General features: G+C 39.9%; 2 protein-coding genes and 1 long non-coding RNA gene across 6 annotated transcripts in view; 1 reads left to right on the top strand and 2 right to left on the bottom strand.

Annotated features, from left to right (window-relative positions):
• The window catches only part of LOC115585614 (tripartite motif-containing protein 16), a 155,903-nt gene extending 151,872 nt beyond the window's left edge, over window positions 1–4,031 (bottom strand). For all 3 annotated transcript variants that reach the window (XM_030424127.1, XM_030424128.1, XM_030424129.1), the window contains exon 1: window positions 2,750–4,031. Coding sequence is in view for 2 of the 3 variants with exons in the window: in XM_030424128.1 (XP_030279988.1) it covers window positions 2,750–2,804 (55 nt within the window). In the remaining variant the exon portion in view is untranslated. The remainder of the gene's footprint in view (window positions 1–2,749) is intronic.
• A 1,372-nt stretch (window positions 4,032–5,403) lies between these two features.
• Window positions 5,404–10,632, bottom strand: pfdn4 (prefoldin subunit 4). Of its 2 annotated transcripts, none has more exons than XM_030424147.1 (4): window positions 10,480–10,632; window positions 9,909–10,016; window positions 9,180–9,320; window positions 5,404–5,797 (listed from the first exon to the last, which is right to left on the bottom strand). In XM_030424147.1, the coding sequence occupies exons 1-4, from the start codon at window positions 10,504–10,506 to the stop codon at window positions 5,666–5,668; spliced, it is 408 nt and encodes a 135-aa protein (XP_030280007.1). In that variant the 5' UTR covers window positions 10,507–10,632; the 3' UTR covers window positions 5,404–5,665. The 2 variants fall into 2 exon arrangements, with proteins under 2 accessions (XP_030280007.1, XP_030280008.1); XM_030424148.1 differs by lacking the exon at window positions 10,480–10,632 and adding an exon at window positions 10,399–10,437.
• Window positions 10,633–12,287: 1,655 nt separating this feature from the next.
• LOC115585622 (uncharacterized) lies at window positions 12,288–14,466 on the top strand. Its single transcript, XR_003984729.1, has 4 exons — window positions 12,288–12,684; window positions 12,825–12,911; window positions 13,334–13,418; window positions 14,158–14,466. It is a non-coding gene; the product is annotated as an uncharacterized LOC115585622 (long non-coding RNA).
• The last annotated feature ends 1,472 nt before the right edge of the window (window positions 14,467–15,938 follow it).

Below are 15,938 nucleotides of genomic sequence, written 5' to 3' on the forward strand. Positions count from 1 at the left end.
ACCAAGAGCCCAAATCATTATCTCTTAGTTAAGTGTGACACTTTGTTTAACAACATCTCCAGTCATGCCTCTGCAGATTTCTGTAATTTCCTCTAAATCTCATTCATAATTCTTCCTCCGGAGCCTTGATGCCAACATGACGCATTTCTCGTATATTTACAATGTGCAGCTATATCCAATCAACTATAAGAGCTCATCTTGATGCTGGTTAGAGCTGTCCGATTTCACTGTGAAATTACTGGGGAGACAGAGACACCCTCTGGTGTGTTTCTGCTGTTACTGGCTTACAACAATCAAGAATATCAGATACAAATGTACATTATTTTCTGACCTAGCCTAATTTGTACAGTTTTCAGCCATTACTGCAGTATGACACTCATTAATAAATCATCAGACTCTGGCAGACTGCATCCCACCTTTACAATTTTTCTGTACTTGCTGCTTCTGTGTAAATCATTCCAGTTTTAAAGAGTTATTAATGTTCAATATAATGGCACCGTTGATAGATATCAACATCTGTGTCATTAGATAGGAAGCAGGGGAGTGAGAGGACAGATAGGAACAAACAGATAAAGAGACAGAGAAAGAGAGAGAGGGGGCAGAGAGTAAACAAGGCCATCTGGGAAATAAGGCCAGTCAATTCCATGTGCGCTCCTCTGAGCTGAGGTTTAACAAGCTGTGCATAAAGACAAGCCTGTGTGGGTGGAGTTCCTCTTAATCATAGCTATGAATGTTCAGCAGGAAACCATCCGGGAGGAGGAACTTGTTAATTGAGATCTTGATCCTCCAGAGGTGTCTGCTATAACTTCACGCTCTCCATTTATTTTCCTTTTTTTTTCAGATATTTTATTAGCTCATGCAGGCTACACTCGAGGGCACAGTTTAATGAGGTTTGTGCATTGTTGATATTTGTGAGAGCCACCAAGCAGCCAGCATACACAGAGAATTATCAGGAAAATGGGAAGAGAAGATATTCACACAACAAATTCAAGATCTTCTACCGGAATTCATTACTAATCGTGTGCTTTAAGGGCACAGTTTTTGATTCATGAATTAATCTGCTGAAACAGTATGTATGCTAATAAAATAAACATATTTTAATCTATCTGGCACCGACATTAATTATCTACACACTCAGTATTCCACACATGTGACACCAGATGTGGAAATGATTTGCATGCTTTCAACATTTTGACTCTCTGCCATTTCTATATCAGATACAAGGATCCTGTTAATGATGTAGGCACCATCACAGTGCAGAAGCCGGCCACTAGCTCAAACTTTAAAGGGTGACTCCACCAACTTTACACATTCAATACTACTCCAAATGTGAAAAAAAGTAGTATAACGCATTTGTGGCTCCAGAGGAAGCTACATGTAATCTGATAAATTGCCTCCAGTGACCATTGACTGTATGAAATAGTGGACATAGCCACTGTGACACCACCCATAGGTTTCTGAAGAGCCAGAACAGAGAGATGCAGCCACGCCCCGTCCGGTGGACCAGCATGGGAATTTATTTCGGTAATAAAATGTATGGGAGTGAATGAACAGACAATTAATTTCCTGATCCTGTTTGAATTGTGCCATGAACTACAAGTATGATATTTGTCAACATGAAAGATGATTTTTCAAATTGAGAATGTCGCAGTTTGTAATAAAAGGAATTAAATGTAGACTGTGAAAAAGAACTTAATTATAAAGACTACACAGCCAACAGTCCTGTCAGTAACGTCGTCTCATTGAGCGGTCACAATAAAACTTGCAACTTAAACATAGTACAGCTGGTATCAAGCTGCACAAAGCTGGATACAATGGAAACAAGCTCAACTTAATGGAATAAAGCCATCATTAATGTAAGAAATGGCACCTGTGCTTTTCCTACTTTGACAAGTCAAAATGATTGCTGTGGAAAGGGCTTATTACGACTCTGTAGTTGTCATTTTCACTTTCATTCAGTTGATCGGTGCTCAATAGAAATCTTGTGCGTTAGGATCAGACTCCTCCTGTCTTGTTTTAAGTGCCTTCAACTGTTAAACCAGCTGCTGTCGTTGTCGTTGTGACTTCGACTTCTGACTTGGAAGCACCATAAACTCCCATAAGTTCAAAGTGGGGTAACAGCCATCACCATCTTGGCAGCACCAAATATCTATGCTAACCAAGGACAGTGTTAGTGCCGCATTAATTCCTATAAAGCTACTCAGTGGAGTTTTGAAACTGACAAAGCTCAACTTCCTTCCTGAAAAATACCGAATCTTCCGTCGTGTCATGGGGCCCATTGAGCATGCGCACCACTAACGTTTAGTTGAGCGCTAACGGCTAACTTGAATGGGGTTCAAATAATTTAATCATTCTATACTTCTAGCTAAGAAAAATAAATGTATACATCATTTTACAGACGTTTCTTTCACAATGTTAACTTATGGGGAAAAGTATTTGGGGGCCGCAGTGCATGTCTGATGTTGTAATTAGTGTTCGGCCAGTACTACAACCGGCTTCACAGCCTGGCGCTCTTCTTGGGAGCTTGATGCTAACGCGATGCTAATCAAAAATGGGTGAAGAGGTGGAGCACAGGTGGAGCTGAAGCCAGACTTGTTACTTATAAAAGTTTACTGACAGTGTTCCCACGTAAAGAAAAGCAGATTTCATCTCATGAGTTTGACTGCGGGTTCATTTGCCTCAAACAGCCACAATATTTAACCTCAACTGAACATTAGCTTAAAAGATGGCAAGCTAAGTTAGCACTCACCACATTCTTTTAGTCGTACTGCAGTGTCTTCTCCATCTCCCCTCTGTATAGTCATTAAGTAAAGTATATTTCCTCCTTCCAACAGTCACTTTTGAGCACTTAAAACCACTTTTGAATCCCAAAAGTAAAAAAAAAAAAAAACTGCTCTTCGCCTCCTGGTGTCTTTCCTCCAGAAGCTCCACAGCTTGTTGTTAAAGCTCGTTAACAGAGTCGCTCCTTGATCCATAACACCTGTCTGTCTCTTGCTCCGGTGTGTTAGTCCAGTTAACCACACAATCAGCCATATTATTTGTCCAACATTTGCATTAAAAACTCTGAAGAATCAGAATCAACACAACAGATAAGTCCGAGGATCAAGTTCAGTGGCTGTAATGAGAAGCGAGCAGACACGTGTCAATCAAAGCAACCACGCCCCCAATTATGCATGAATTTAAACCTTAATGTAATATAAACCAGTGAGTTATATTAACATTCATCCCTGTACAGCTGCCATGAAGGGGCGAATTACTTATATAGACCAAAACTGTTTTTTATTGCAGGCTGTAAACATGTTTATTTTTGTTGTAAAGACGGGCATTTTAACATTGACTCATTTTAGGAGCCATGCCTCTAGTGGACATTCAAGGACCTGCAGAACTAAGTTGCATTGTGGGTAATGTAGGCACCATAATTAAAAAATATTCAAATATGAGGATGTGTGTCTGTTCTAGAATCTACATTGTAATCCTGTAAGCAATCATTCGCACATAAACGTGAAAACACTCAATATATTTACTTTTTTGGGGTACGTGTAATTGTTGGTCTAAAATTATTTTCCTAATTTGTTTGTTCTTGACTGACTCTGTTAGTTTTGCATGTTTGGAATAGGCCTCCATAATATCTAAAATCTCTGCAGCACAACTCTTTTTATCCATTAATCTATTGCTTTGCGTTTTGTTGTGCTTGTGCAAAGACGAATCAGCAATTGATCATTTTAACATTTTGTAAAGAATCACAAGTCCTCAATCTAATTAGCGCACAGGAAGTTGTTTTCCTCCCTTTGCTCACAAGCTTTTGATCTGCCATCTCCTCTAATCATCAGTCTATCTGAGCCATGTGAGAATTTGTTAGCTTGCTGAATAATCAGTTAGAACAAGAACTGTGTGGGGAAAACCTTCAGGAAGTGAAACTGATTTGCCTAGATTAAAAAAAGCAAACATTTGGAAGGGCTAAAAGGCATTTGTTAGAATCAGTTCAATCAGATGTCAGAATGATTTTACTAAAAAGTAAAATCCACTAATGAAAAATATTATATATATTATATAATATATATAATTTACTCAAGGGATGTACTTCAGTATAATTGTGAGGTTCTCCACTATAGTTCAGAGGTTAATATTGACAGGTTTCTGACAGCTACAGTTACAATCCACAATACAATATTTCCCCCGATATTTGTAGTGCTCTTTTGGGGGGAAATAAATTAATAAATCCTCTTCCATTAATAATTTAGCAACCCGTCTGATTTATTTTGTGACCTTTCAGCAGGGCCTGATATCAAGGTTTAGGTTTCACCAAGCTAAACCACCTGGTGTGTTGAGTAACTTAATCAAGCTCTACTTTAGGTTGATAAGTTAGTATTAACAACTTATTTACATATCTAATAATCAGTCAGTCAGTCAGTCAGTCAATGCTTATTTCTTTAAAGAACAAATACCTTTTGCTATGAGCTGCACTTTTGTAGTGAAGGACTTTAAATGCAGCACTTTCGTTTTTATTATTGGTAGAAAGGATTTTTATACTCCTTCCACCCGTGCAGTAATATATTGGTTGAAATCCTAATTGAAAGTGTCCCTGTCTGTTTTCTAAAAGGAATAAAACACGCTGAATTTTCAGTTTGAATTAAAATCTTCACTTCAAGGCAGAAGCCCAGACTTGTTTGTCTCAGTCTGTCATAGTTTGTTTCTTTCCAGCCTTCCTAATTATAACACCTTTACTCTGAGGCATGACTGAAACAATGTTCCCACAGATTGGGAAGAAACAAGTAAACGCTCTGAAAATCTTAGACACATGTAGCTCAGTCTCTCCGTCTCTAATCAGGTTCATTTTCAGTAAATATTTCAGCTTTTCCTTTATCCGTTTGCATTTTGTAAACATATTGATCAGTAACAGATGGTACTAATTTCACCAACATGGTTTGATGTATTCAGGTCTGTCACAATAACTAAGATATAGATGTATTGTGCATTTGTTATTGACTGATCGATATATGTACATGACCTCTAACATTTTCCCTGACCTTAATATTGCCTGTTGCGTTCACATTTAAGCATTTTATTCATTCCTTAGGTCACTGCTCTTTCAAGTACTATTCTACTGTGTAATTATATCAGTGGCAGACAATGTCTTAAAATGACAAAAATATCGTTGCAATCCCTGGAAGGGCAACAACAAAAGTCTGAATTAAGGTCAAGCAGATTGAAAACCTGGAAAGACTTTATGCAAAGACAGCACAGCACAGTGATGTGCCAAAGAGACATTCACTACATTTAATCCTACCTGAATGGCAGTCAAACAGAGTGATTTCAGAGATGAGACAAATTCTTTTTTTTTTTTTTTTTACTTCAGTTTGATCAGCAGAGGGTGAAAAACATTAAATAACAGACCAATTGAAATGTGTTCAGATTATGTGCATTTATTTACTCTCCAAATCTTTACCTTTGTTGTCCTCGTGAATTTGTTTGTTTGCCGAGTCTAAACTGAAGACAGATACATCACGTGAGTGTAAACAGAAGCCAAAAGCTGCAAATCTAAGCCGTTCATGCGGAGTCCTACTTGATGTTTTCGTTTGGCAAACGCTCTGTGGATCCGACACGAGAGCAGAAAGAAAGAAAAAAAAGTCCACGTCGGGGCAGCTGTCAATGTCCATTTCACTGCTCAGCTTTCGTCTGCCTCCAGGTTAATGTTGTTACCAAACTTGGCGTAGAGCTGGACCTTCAGGTCACCCAGCACTTGCTGTATCGCTGACACTCGCTCCTCAAGGCCTCTGACCTCCTGCTCCAGCGCTTCCTGATCACAGAACATGGAAACTCAAATTACATGACAACCACAACAATATCAACACATGTAGCAGGACATTTCCTTAAACAGGCTTTAATACAGTGCTCCAACTAGAAGACTCAGAAACTCACACTTCAATGGCAGATATAGAACAAAACACTTAAATCAGTATGCATATCAGTCTGCACAGAATTATAATCAGTAGTTACTTATGAGTTGAAAAGTGAGCTGCTCTCAACGTATTTGTCATTCAGTGTGTGTAGCAGACAGCGCCACATCAATCAGTACCAGCCTGCGCAGGGTGCTTGGTTGGGTGATGAAACAGCAGCAAACACAAGGACAAATAGGAAGATCCTGAAGTGACAGACGGGAGGGACAAGATCTAATCTCAAGTCCCTCGTGGTCAATGTCTGCCCTCGCTATATTTTAGCGGCTATAAAGCCTTGATACTACCTGGCTCGTCTCCCAAAGGTGCACCAAGGAGGATCTCACTCGCCCCTTATGTGTCACCTGCCATCTGGCCAAACAATGCCATCAGACACAGAGGCCTGAGCATGAACCCAGCCTGAGGCCTGTACTGCGAAGGGGGCTCAACATAGCCAGGCTTTGTGCTCATGATGCAGCTCAACAAAGCCCCAAGTCCCCAAACAGAGTTAAACGGTACTGCGACGGTGGTTATCAACTTACTTTGTCAAGTCCGGTTCTCTGCTTTGTGCTCTGCGCGCGTACATGTAAAAGGGGGCGTTTGACGTCATATTATTCTACTTCCGTGCGAAAATGGATCGATCCCGGGCCACATATTTTACTCAAGATGAGCAGATTCTTATTATGCAGGACTATGAAGAATTCAAGGACACAATCACGGCAAAAAGTAACACTGTCGCCGCCAGTAGAGCGAGGGAGGGCTGCTGGCAGAAAATAGCTGACCGTGTAAATGCGTAAGTTAACAATGATTAATATTAAGATAAATATTATATTAAGCCCTTAGTGTTTTAATTTCTGAAAGCTCAACATTGTGCAACTTTTACATATTAACCCTCATCCATTTAAAAAATAAATACACTGAAGTAACAACTATCTTTTTTCATTTTTGAATGATGTCTATATTGTTTTCACATTTTACTGATCTCAGTTATAGAATGCGCGTGTGTGTTTTATTGAAAGCGAGGCTGAGTGTGCGTAGGCTCGGTGTTTTTTTTTTTTTTATTACTGTGTCGGGATGAACAAGCAAATGTAGCGACTGTCCCTGTACAATGACAATAAAGAGCTTCCTGACAGTGAAAATCGCTCAGGCCTGTAAGATTTGTGTTTGGGTGTACACTGCCCTACAACGGGTGAAACATTGATCAGTTCATCAGTTTATTCAAGCCACATCAAAGAAATAATTAACTTTGCTCATTATCTGTGACAAATAAATACTAGGTTGGCCTAATTAATATTTCATATTGCATTTTATTAAGATGTGGAAGCAGCAGTCGGACATGGCAGCAAGTTAGAGCCAAATACAAACACATCATTCAAAGTGGTATGTAGCCAAGCTGCCCCATCATTTTGTCAGTGTGGATAACATACTGTTTCCCATTTTATTTTAATATATCACTATCTTAAGCCAACAGGAAGAAGAATGAAAAGGGGAAGATTTCATTATGCAAGCAAGTAATACTGATGATGTAGAGGGGTATGAAAGTAGCCTACATTACCAGATATTTTATAGAATCCTTCCTTAACAAGCATTGTGCTCAAATGACTTGGGAACACTACAAACACGCAACACGCAGTGTTCTTGCTCAGATTTGCTGCATCACCAACTGAATGTAAAAAGGTTCCCGTGGCAAAAAAAAATGAAGGGCTACACAAACAGTTTGCCTTACAGTGAGCGCACAGCTTCTTCGAGTGGCATTCCTGACACTCGGCTCAATAAGTGAGCAAATGTTCCGTATTCCCTCGGCTGAAAATCTATATCGCTCATAGAGAATTTCATCAGGAAATGCCAGCGGATCAGCGCGATCTCGAAGAAGCCGCTCACATCGTAGTGCTGCCAGAATTATTCTTGCTCCCAGGTCCACCGGGTTCTCAATGAATGGTGACGCCATCTCCGAATGATTTACACAGTGAAACAGCGGCGCTTTTATAGCCGATTTTAAGCTGAAACTCTGAACATAACCTGGTCGGGACCAGGTTATGAGCTAAGCATAAGTTACCATGGTGATCTAGCCGGGTTAAAAGAGAGCCACCTTTGTAGTACAGGGAAGCCTGGCTTTAGACTCAACATACCTCGCTAACCCACTAAACTGGCTTCGCAGTACAGGCCTCTGGGGGGAGGGAAGTGGTGTTGTTGTGTACAATCCTGATGAACTGCTTTGGAAATGTTCTCACGTTTACAGTGCTCAGGAACAACTATCTGTGCACATTAACTTAAAGCCGAGAGTTTGCTGAGAAGATGGACAGCACGCTCAGAGTCTTTTTGTTATCAGACTGAGGCTGGCAGGCAAACAGGGATGACTCACTGGTTAGAGTTTTTAATACATCTTAACTTTATTATTTCATTAAAGCAGCTCTCTCCATCAAATCCCAAATAGAAGTCAAATATAAGTTATAATATGATGCATCAGAGAGCGCATGGAGCATGTAAAAAGCTTTTTTTCATTGCCTTTGGTAACTAACCCTGACTTCTCTGAACAAATTGATTCTCAAAAGGCATTCAGTCCTTCAACAATCTTGTGATCTGGCTCTTTTGTCAGTGCAGCTGGGTTATGAAAAGAGCTTTCAACGCCTGCATTTGCTACAGCTTACTGTAAAAAATAATGTATTTGTTAGAATGAAAGATTTCTGGGGCGACATTTAGCTCAGTGGCCCATGTACAGAGGCTTTGCCCTTGCTGCAGCGGCCCCGGGTTCGAGCCCCGGCCTGGCGCCCTTTGCTGCGTGTCACTCCCCCCCTCTCTCTCTTAACCTGTTGCCTGTCATGTCTTCAGCTATCCTGTCAATAAAGCCAAAAGGCCAAAAAAATATATATATATAAAAAAAAAGAAGAAGAACATTTCTAAACTCATTGCCGGGAAGGCACAGCTTACTTTTTCTGCCAAAACACACAAGCTTCCCTTGTAAGAAAGAGTCAGAAGTTTTACAGTTTGTGATCTGACATTTTGTCTTAAATAAGATCAGAGTACATCGAAAGAAGACGATAAATGTGTGAACCAATCTTAGTATTTACTTACTTATTTTCTCTATTTTTGCTTGTTATCATTATAGATGCTATTTGCTCATCAAGCTATATTTTGCAATGAGCGTTATATGTCACATTTTCCTAAACAGTCCTTTTAACTCAATGGGGTTCACTCACTGATGACAACAAGTCTGAAGAGTAGACGAAAGTATGTCAGAAAACCTACCTTTGCAGCCTCCAGCATCTCTTGTGTTTCTTCCTGCGAGTGGCTGACAAAGACATTGCCGATTTGATAGGGGATCAATAGAGCGTCGTCGTCTAACATCATGAGGTCATCACTGGCATCCTGTAAGTTCTGCAGCGATTTCTGTGTGGAGACAAAGGCAGACCATTGAAAAGTCTCGAACAAGCATCACCACAACACTAATGTCACTTCTGGATGGGTGTGACATCAGCAAATCTCATGATGTTTTTTTTCCATCTGAAAACTTGTCATATATTTGACGCCACCAAGATCCACTGTGGCTCTGATGAATTTGATCCTGTTAGGCTAAGTAGCGTCGGCAACTACAATATTAGAAACTGCCAGATGTGACAATCAAAAGCACCAAAAACTGAAACCTCCCAAGTTACTATTAAGTTTAATCAACACCTCTTTAAAATCATCCCATAAAAAACAGACCATAAGAATCCTCATAAGAGTGAGACTTTTCGTGATAGACAGCTAGCAATATTATCTCCTGTCAGTCAGTTAGGAGTCACAGTATCACAGCTGGAGTGTCAGATATGAACACAGTGATTGATCCCATCCACCATGATTATCCATAACAGTTCTTGATCACAGCTGAACACTCAGTGAACCCTGAGAGAGAGAGAGAGAGAGAGAGAGAGAGAGAGAGAGAGTGTGTGTGTGTGTGTGTGTGTGTGTGTGTGTGTGTGTGATGTGACTGCTCACTTTCTTTGCCTCTATTTCATTCTTCAGCTCTGTCACCCGACTCGTGTTCCTGGCGAATTTATTGATCTTCTGCTGGTCCTCAAACGTCACATTCACATCTTCAACTGCCTGCAAACAGGGAGGAAATTGATTAAAATGACATGCAGCTAACATCAGTTGAACCGAACATGGCAACAAACAAAAAGACTGCTGGTTAGCTAACGCGAGCTAGGAAGCTATAGTCGACAATTTGAGTAGTGTCTGTCAAACATCACGTCCCTCGTACTACTAGTTATGATCGCCACCATCTGGTGCAGTCTCGGGTCTCTCTGTCATCTAGTATCAGAATAAATCCGGCTGGCTAGTGAGTTAGCTAGCTAGCATGTAGCGGTAGCTAGCTGCTATCATTAACATGAGCTTGCACGAGGGTGTGACCACGACTTTACCCGTTAAATCTCACCAACACAAGAAGCAACTGTGGCTAATTTTCCTCGCACACTTATATCTCAACTGGTTTTTGACTACACCCCGACATGGAACAGCGACGAGGTGGCTCGAAGACAAAATATAATTTCTTGTGATTTAAACTTACTACAGGTCCCTTCATGGTGGCGGCCATCTTGGCTTCCTCGACTGCACAAAGAGAGCGGGACTCAACAGGACGACAGGGCCACACTGCCACCTAGCGGGCGGGAAAGCCTCGAGTTTTACCTTAAAAACGAGTGTTAAACTTAATTTTTTTTCAGTTTTCTCCATCTTATAGCACCGCTTGGGTGTCTATCGATCCAACACATGCTTTAAAAAACAAGTCAGGTAATGTGTCATGGCCTCAGATGTGACCCTGAACGTGACTCTACTTCATTTCAACACACACACTAAGCTAACATGTTTTATCTCTTTTCTCTACAAGTCTGAATTCACCCTGTATAATTATTCATCTCAAAATAAAATATGCAGCGCTGCTCACAATATGTCAAACGAGTTGTAATATTAAACCGGAACTGCGGCTCTGTAAATATTTCTACAGCAAACAGAACTGCACCCAAGATCAAATATTTGCATAAATTCATCTGCAAAGATAAAGTACGTTTAATCTGATTCAGACCGGCTTGCAGAAGCCATCAATGGACCCAATGCCACAGCACAGACAGGGGTATGTGATGTCGTGCAGCAGCCGCAGCAGGATATAACCTTGAGAAATCATTCTGAACTTAGTTTAACTCTCTGATCCGTTCCTCCCTCCAACCCGTGTTTTTGTCACTGATAAAACTAGTGGGCTGCCACGCGTTGGTCCATCATGAAGAGTTTGCTTGAGGTCTCTCAGCTGCAGGCCTTTGCATGAAGTCAGAAGAGCACAGTCCAAACCAGGGGAATCCAACTCCCACCTCAATGTGCAGGCTATAGGCGACAATCGGGACATTGTGCTCGTGGATTCCAAGCCTCGTCATAATGCACTCGATTCTGAGCTTTTACACGCAATTTGTATCTGCAGTTGTTCACGGTGAAACTCCATCAGATCAGTTTGTGCTGAGAGGCCCCGGAGAGTGAAAACTAAATGTTGGGGCTTTTTGTCAGCTCACAAAAGGAACAAGTTATCAGTAGAAGATGTGAGAAACAAAAGCAGGAAGAGATCAGCTGATGAACTAAAGTTAGTTTTCCATTGATCCCTGAAGGTCTCTTAAACGGGCCGATTTGTATTGATGCATCAGAGACAGCGTGGAAGTGTTTAAAGACAGCCGAATTGACAGGCCCCCTCACAGACATTTAAAGACGACTCAGTGGGAGCCTCTGAAGAAAGATGATTCAATTACACAGCGCTTTGTTCGTCTTGATTAACTGTGATAACGAAGCAGATACTCATTCTCTGCAACACAAAAACACATTTAAAAATCAGATAATCAAGGCAAAACAGTTTGATATTATAAGTGATGTCTAAATCTTTAAAGGGGCGCTTTGTAATTGTGGTGAAATTTAATGTCAGGATTTTAATATGATCAATATCAAGGAGGTAATTATATTGAATAATCAGGCTGTTCAAAGAAGAAAGTAAGGTCAACACAACACTGTTTGAAGCTAGAACAGTGGCAGGGTCCACCACATGTAAACCAAAGTATTAAAACAGTATGAAATTGTGTTGTCCTTTAAGGTCAGTTTGTTTATTCAGTTTGTTAGGACATAAATGATTCTCCTCTAATTACAATGTCTTCCCCAAAACTACATAATGCCCCTCTAAAAAAAAAATCCTCGCTCAACATGCTCTGATATAAAAAGCAGCACCTAAATTAATGTAATGCTTCAAAGTTTACCCTTCAAAATCAAAATAACCAAGTTAATAAATGATGTCGTAAGTGCTAACACATTTATTTTTGTTTTGACAGTAAAGAGGCGTGCCAGGCCGATATCCTTAATACACATCCTGCTACATCCCAGCGACATCTGTCAACAAACAGGCGCCGCACCGCCTTATCAAAGTGTGACTGAGTGGAGCGTAACTTTAATTCTGATGTCGTCGGGGCATTTTCAGACAAGAGAGATTACTGTGAGCTAATCATGTGCCTCTGCTGAAGTGCACCAGCTCTCTGTTGGGCGGATGGCGGGTTGTCCACTGGAGGAAATCCAATTGATCACCTGAAAACAGTCCCACCCATTTTTAAAGCACACATAAAGTAGCTTGTTAACAATAGCCTATATACACAGTTGGGCAGGAGCAGCAAATCCATCTCCCTGACAGAGTGTCAGACATATGTTTTTCTTAAGGAGGATATCACTCGCTTGACTTGCTGAGAAGTGTGACAAGGTAAGATATTTGAATGACATGTGAAGTTAAGACAGTTTGCCGTCACATAAAGCAGTTTGTGCCTCTGCTTTTAAAATGCAGCTAAACAAAAGTATGTTTCTGTTGTTGTTGTTTTTTTTCCTCTGTTTAATTTCTTTCAGTTGAATCTGAGCTAAACGCCTGTGTCTGTAGGGCTCAACTGGGAAAAAATGGGGAATGAGAATTCCAAGAACAAAGAGGCGACCCAGGTAACGTGATAGGAATGTAGATGATCGTCTGTCTTGGACTTAAGGTTTGAATGGTTCAGGGCTATCTCTGTTTCACGTAGCCAACATAGACCATTATTTTATTAGTGCTGTCATGATGCTGACATTTCTAACCTCGACACAATACCTTGAAAAATATCAATATTCAACACTGTTCTTGGCACGACGTATGGGGGAAAACACATTTAAGGCTTGTGTAATGTGTGTTAAGAGCAACAGCACCTTAGTTAATTTACTTTTTGACATGGTGGGAATAAGTAGGCACTACAGCAGGTCATGTGTCAACAGAAGGAAAAGAATGCATCTACAACTAAAGTACTGATACTGCAAAAAACTTAACAAGTATCTATGTATTGATATGTCGATACTTTTGGCAACACTCAATATTAAAGTATGTGTTATAGAACGGGACAATTCCTGAGAAGCATGAAAACGGATCCGTGAACGTCGTCTCTGCAAACGTCACATCGAATGGATTAGAGATTGATGGTGAGTCAGCTGTTTTTTTTTTTGTGTGTGTATGTGTTATGAAGTCAAACATGATCTTGTTAATGTGTGATATATAAATCCAAACAGTGGCACTATCAAATTCTTTCAGTCTTAACTTGAACCTAATGATAAGTGCACATTCAACTTATTTTGATTGTTCTTTTATTTTGTCGTAGGCCTGTCGCGTCTCGTTTTATGGTAAAAAAAAATTGCATATCGGATCTTTCTATGTCCATGTTGGCTCAGTCCTTTGGACTCCTATAATGCTCTGTAAACACAGTGACTCCCAGCTGGACAATGTCAGGAGTCTTCCAATGTAAACTATAGGCGTAGTCTAAGACATTGACAGAAGACACTGTTTATCCTGTCACGGTGTGCTTTGCAGTGTCAAGGATTCCCGCTTTGTCTAACCAGCTAATGTTGACGCTGCAGATAAAGATAATGTCACTTTCTCACATCGACAAGCCCGCGTTTACTTGATGATGCATTTCCACAACTATGCATGAGTTAAATGGTGCACGCGAAAGGCGTGATATTTAAATAAACATTAATATCTAATCATAGTGACAAGTGTGAACGTCTCTGGACTTCAGTTTGTCAGGAACATCATTTAGACAGTGTAATCTGACCTATAAATGAAAACTATAGGTAATGTGATCACAAATTTAAATCTCCCATTTTGAGAATTAGTGCAGCTATCCTGTTCACATCTTGATAAGGGGCTCTTCTTTTTTTGCAGTTAAAGGTGAGACAGTAATCCATCAGAATGGCGGGGCCCCCTCCTTAAACCATTCCACTGAATCAACCGAGCCTGATTATGTTGTAGTCGAAGCACAGTGTCAACCTGTCGAGGCGGCAGTCATTTCCCAAATCCCTGAAACCACCATCCAGAAGGAGGAGGTCAAGAAAAGTAAGGAGGAAAAAGGTCGTCTTTTCGGCAAAATGTTCAAAAAGAAAGCAGAACCTCCGGCTGATGTCAAGAGTGTTCCAGAAAAAGAGAAGTCAGGTGAAGATCAAATGGATGCAGGTCCTCCAGCCACTGAACCACAGCCGGTAAGTGCACTCATTACTGTAAGTTGATTTTTTTTTCATCACACATTTTCAAGCAAACAACAATTCATCAATTCTTACAGATGCTGCCTGCAAAAATCCTGATATAGATCACCTCTGTGCCGTAGAGATTTATTGTTCTTGTTCTGTTCTATTGCCAGAAATGTCCTGGTGAGTAGGTGGTAATTACCAAGTAACATCTTTGAAATTTCTGTGAAGTTACCCCCCAAATTACCACAATTGCCTCAAAATATACTGAAAATGACCCCAGTATTATTTATTAAAAACATTCTGCTATTTTCCTAAAAGCAGTTAATAAATAACTGGCAATTTCTTGAATATATTTCCAAGAAACTTCCAATTGTTTTCTTCTTTTCCAAGAAAATTTCAGGTAACTGTTGTGGTAATATTAGGTTATTTTAAAGAAAATCCAAGTGTGTCGCTTGGTAGTTATCACCTAGTTATCATGAAATGTCCAGACCTGTAAAGTGAAGTGTTACTGCGAAGAAAAAAAGAGAGAAAAAGATTTAGCCATTTAAAAAAACAAAAAATATGTAAAAATATATATATTTTTGAGACATTTTTAAAAATGTATATAATCAGGCTAAGTGCCAAAGACAGGAGGGTAGGGAAGTCAGGAATACTTGTTGGTTTTTGTCTTTTTAAGGGATTTGTTGACACAGAAAAATATAATCCTTTATATTATTACTAATAATATAATAATAATAATCTCTTAAACAATCTGCCTGCCACTCTTCTGAAGTCACTTGAATTTAGATTAGATTTTGATAGCTGTACATAAACCCTTCCTGCGACACACCATCCATGCAATACTACTACCTGATTTAAAAACGTTTATGTGTTGTTAATTCACTGACTTCAGTTGTGACCTAAACTGGTTCTGAAGCGTCAGATTTTAATATTATTTTCAGGTTTTTTTTGTTTAGTGTTGGTCAGGATGACTGAAAAGTGTCCAACTCTTTTACATATATGGCACAGAAAACACGTTACAAAATAAAGCAGTCCAATACAACAACACAACAAGTTACAGAGTTTAATAATTAAAAACTCTGTGACAAATATATATATACATGTATACTTCATATGTATATATGTGTATGTATAGTGTATATGTATATATGTGTGTGCATATATATGACTCAGTCACAGTGTGATCAAGCACATGGTCATCATATGAATCCCGAATTACTGTGCAACTATATTTGATCTAAACATGAATGTTGATTTTTATGATAAAGGAGTCGGGCTCAAGTGGAGACGAAGCTGCCGCCATGATTGTTGCTGAGCACAGGGAGGACTTTGAATATCTACGTCAAAAAGCCGAAATGTCAACGCAAACGGACAGAAAGGCCGAAGCAGATATTTCAACGCAAACTGGCGAAGAAGGTGATGATGGTACCACCACTAATATCGCGGGCCCAGTTGAAGAGGTTGTCGCAGCAACTGAAG

The sequence above is a fragment of the Sparus aurata genome, chromosome 7, assembly GCF_900880675.1.
Source record: "Sparus aurata chromosome 7, fSpaAur1.1, whole genome shotgun sequence".
NCBI lineage: Eukaryota > Metazoa > Chordata > Actinopteri > Spariformes > Sparidae > Sparus > Sparus aurata.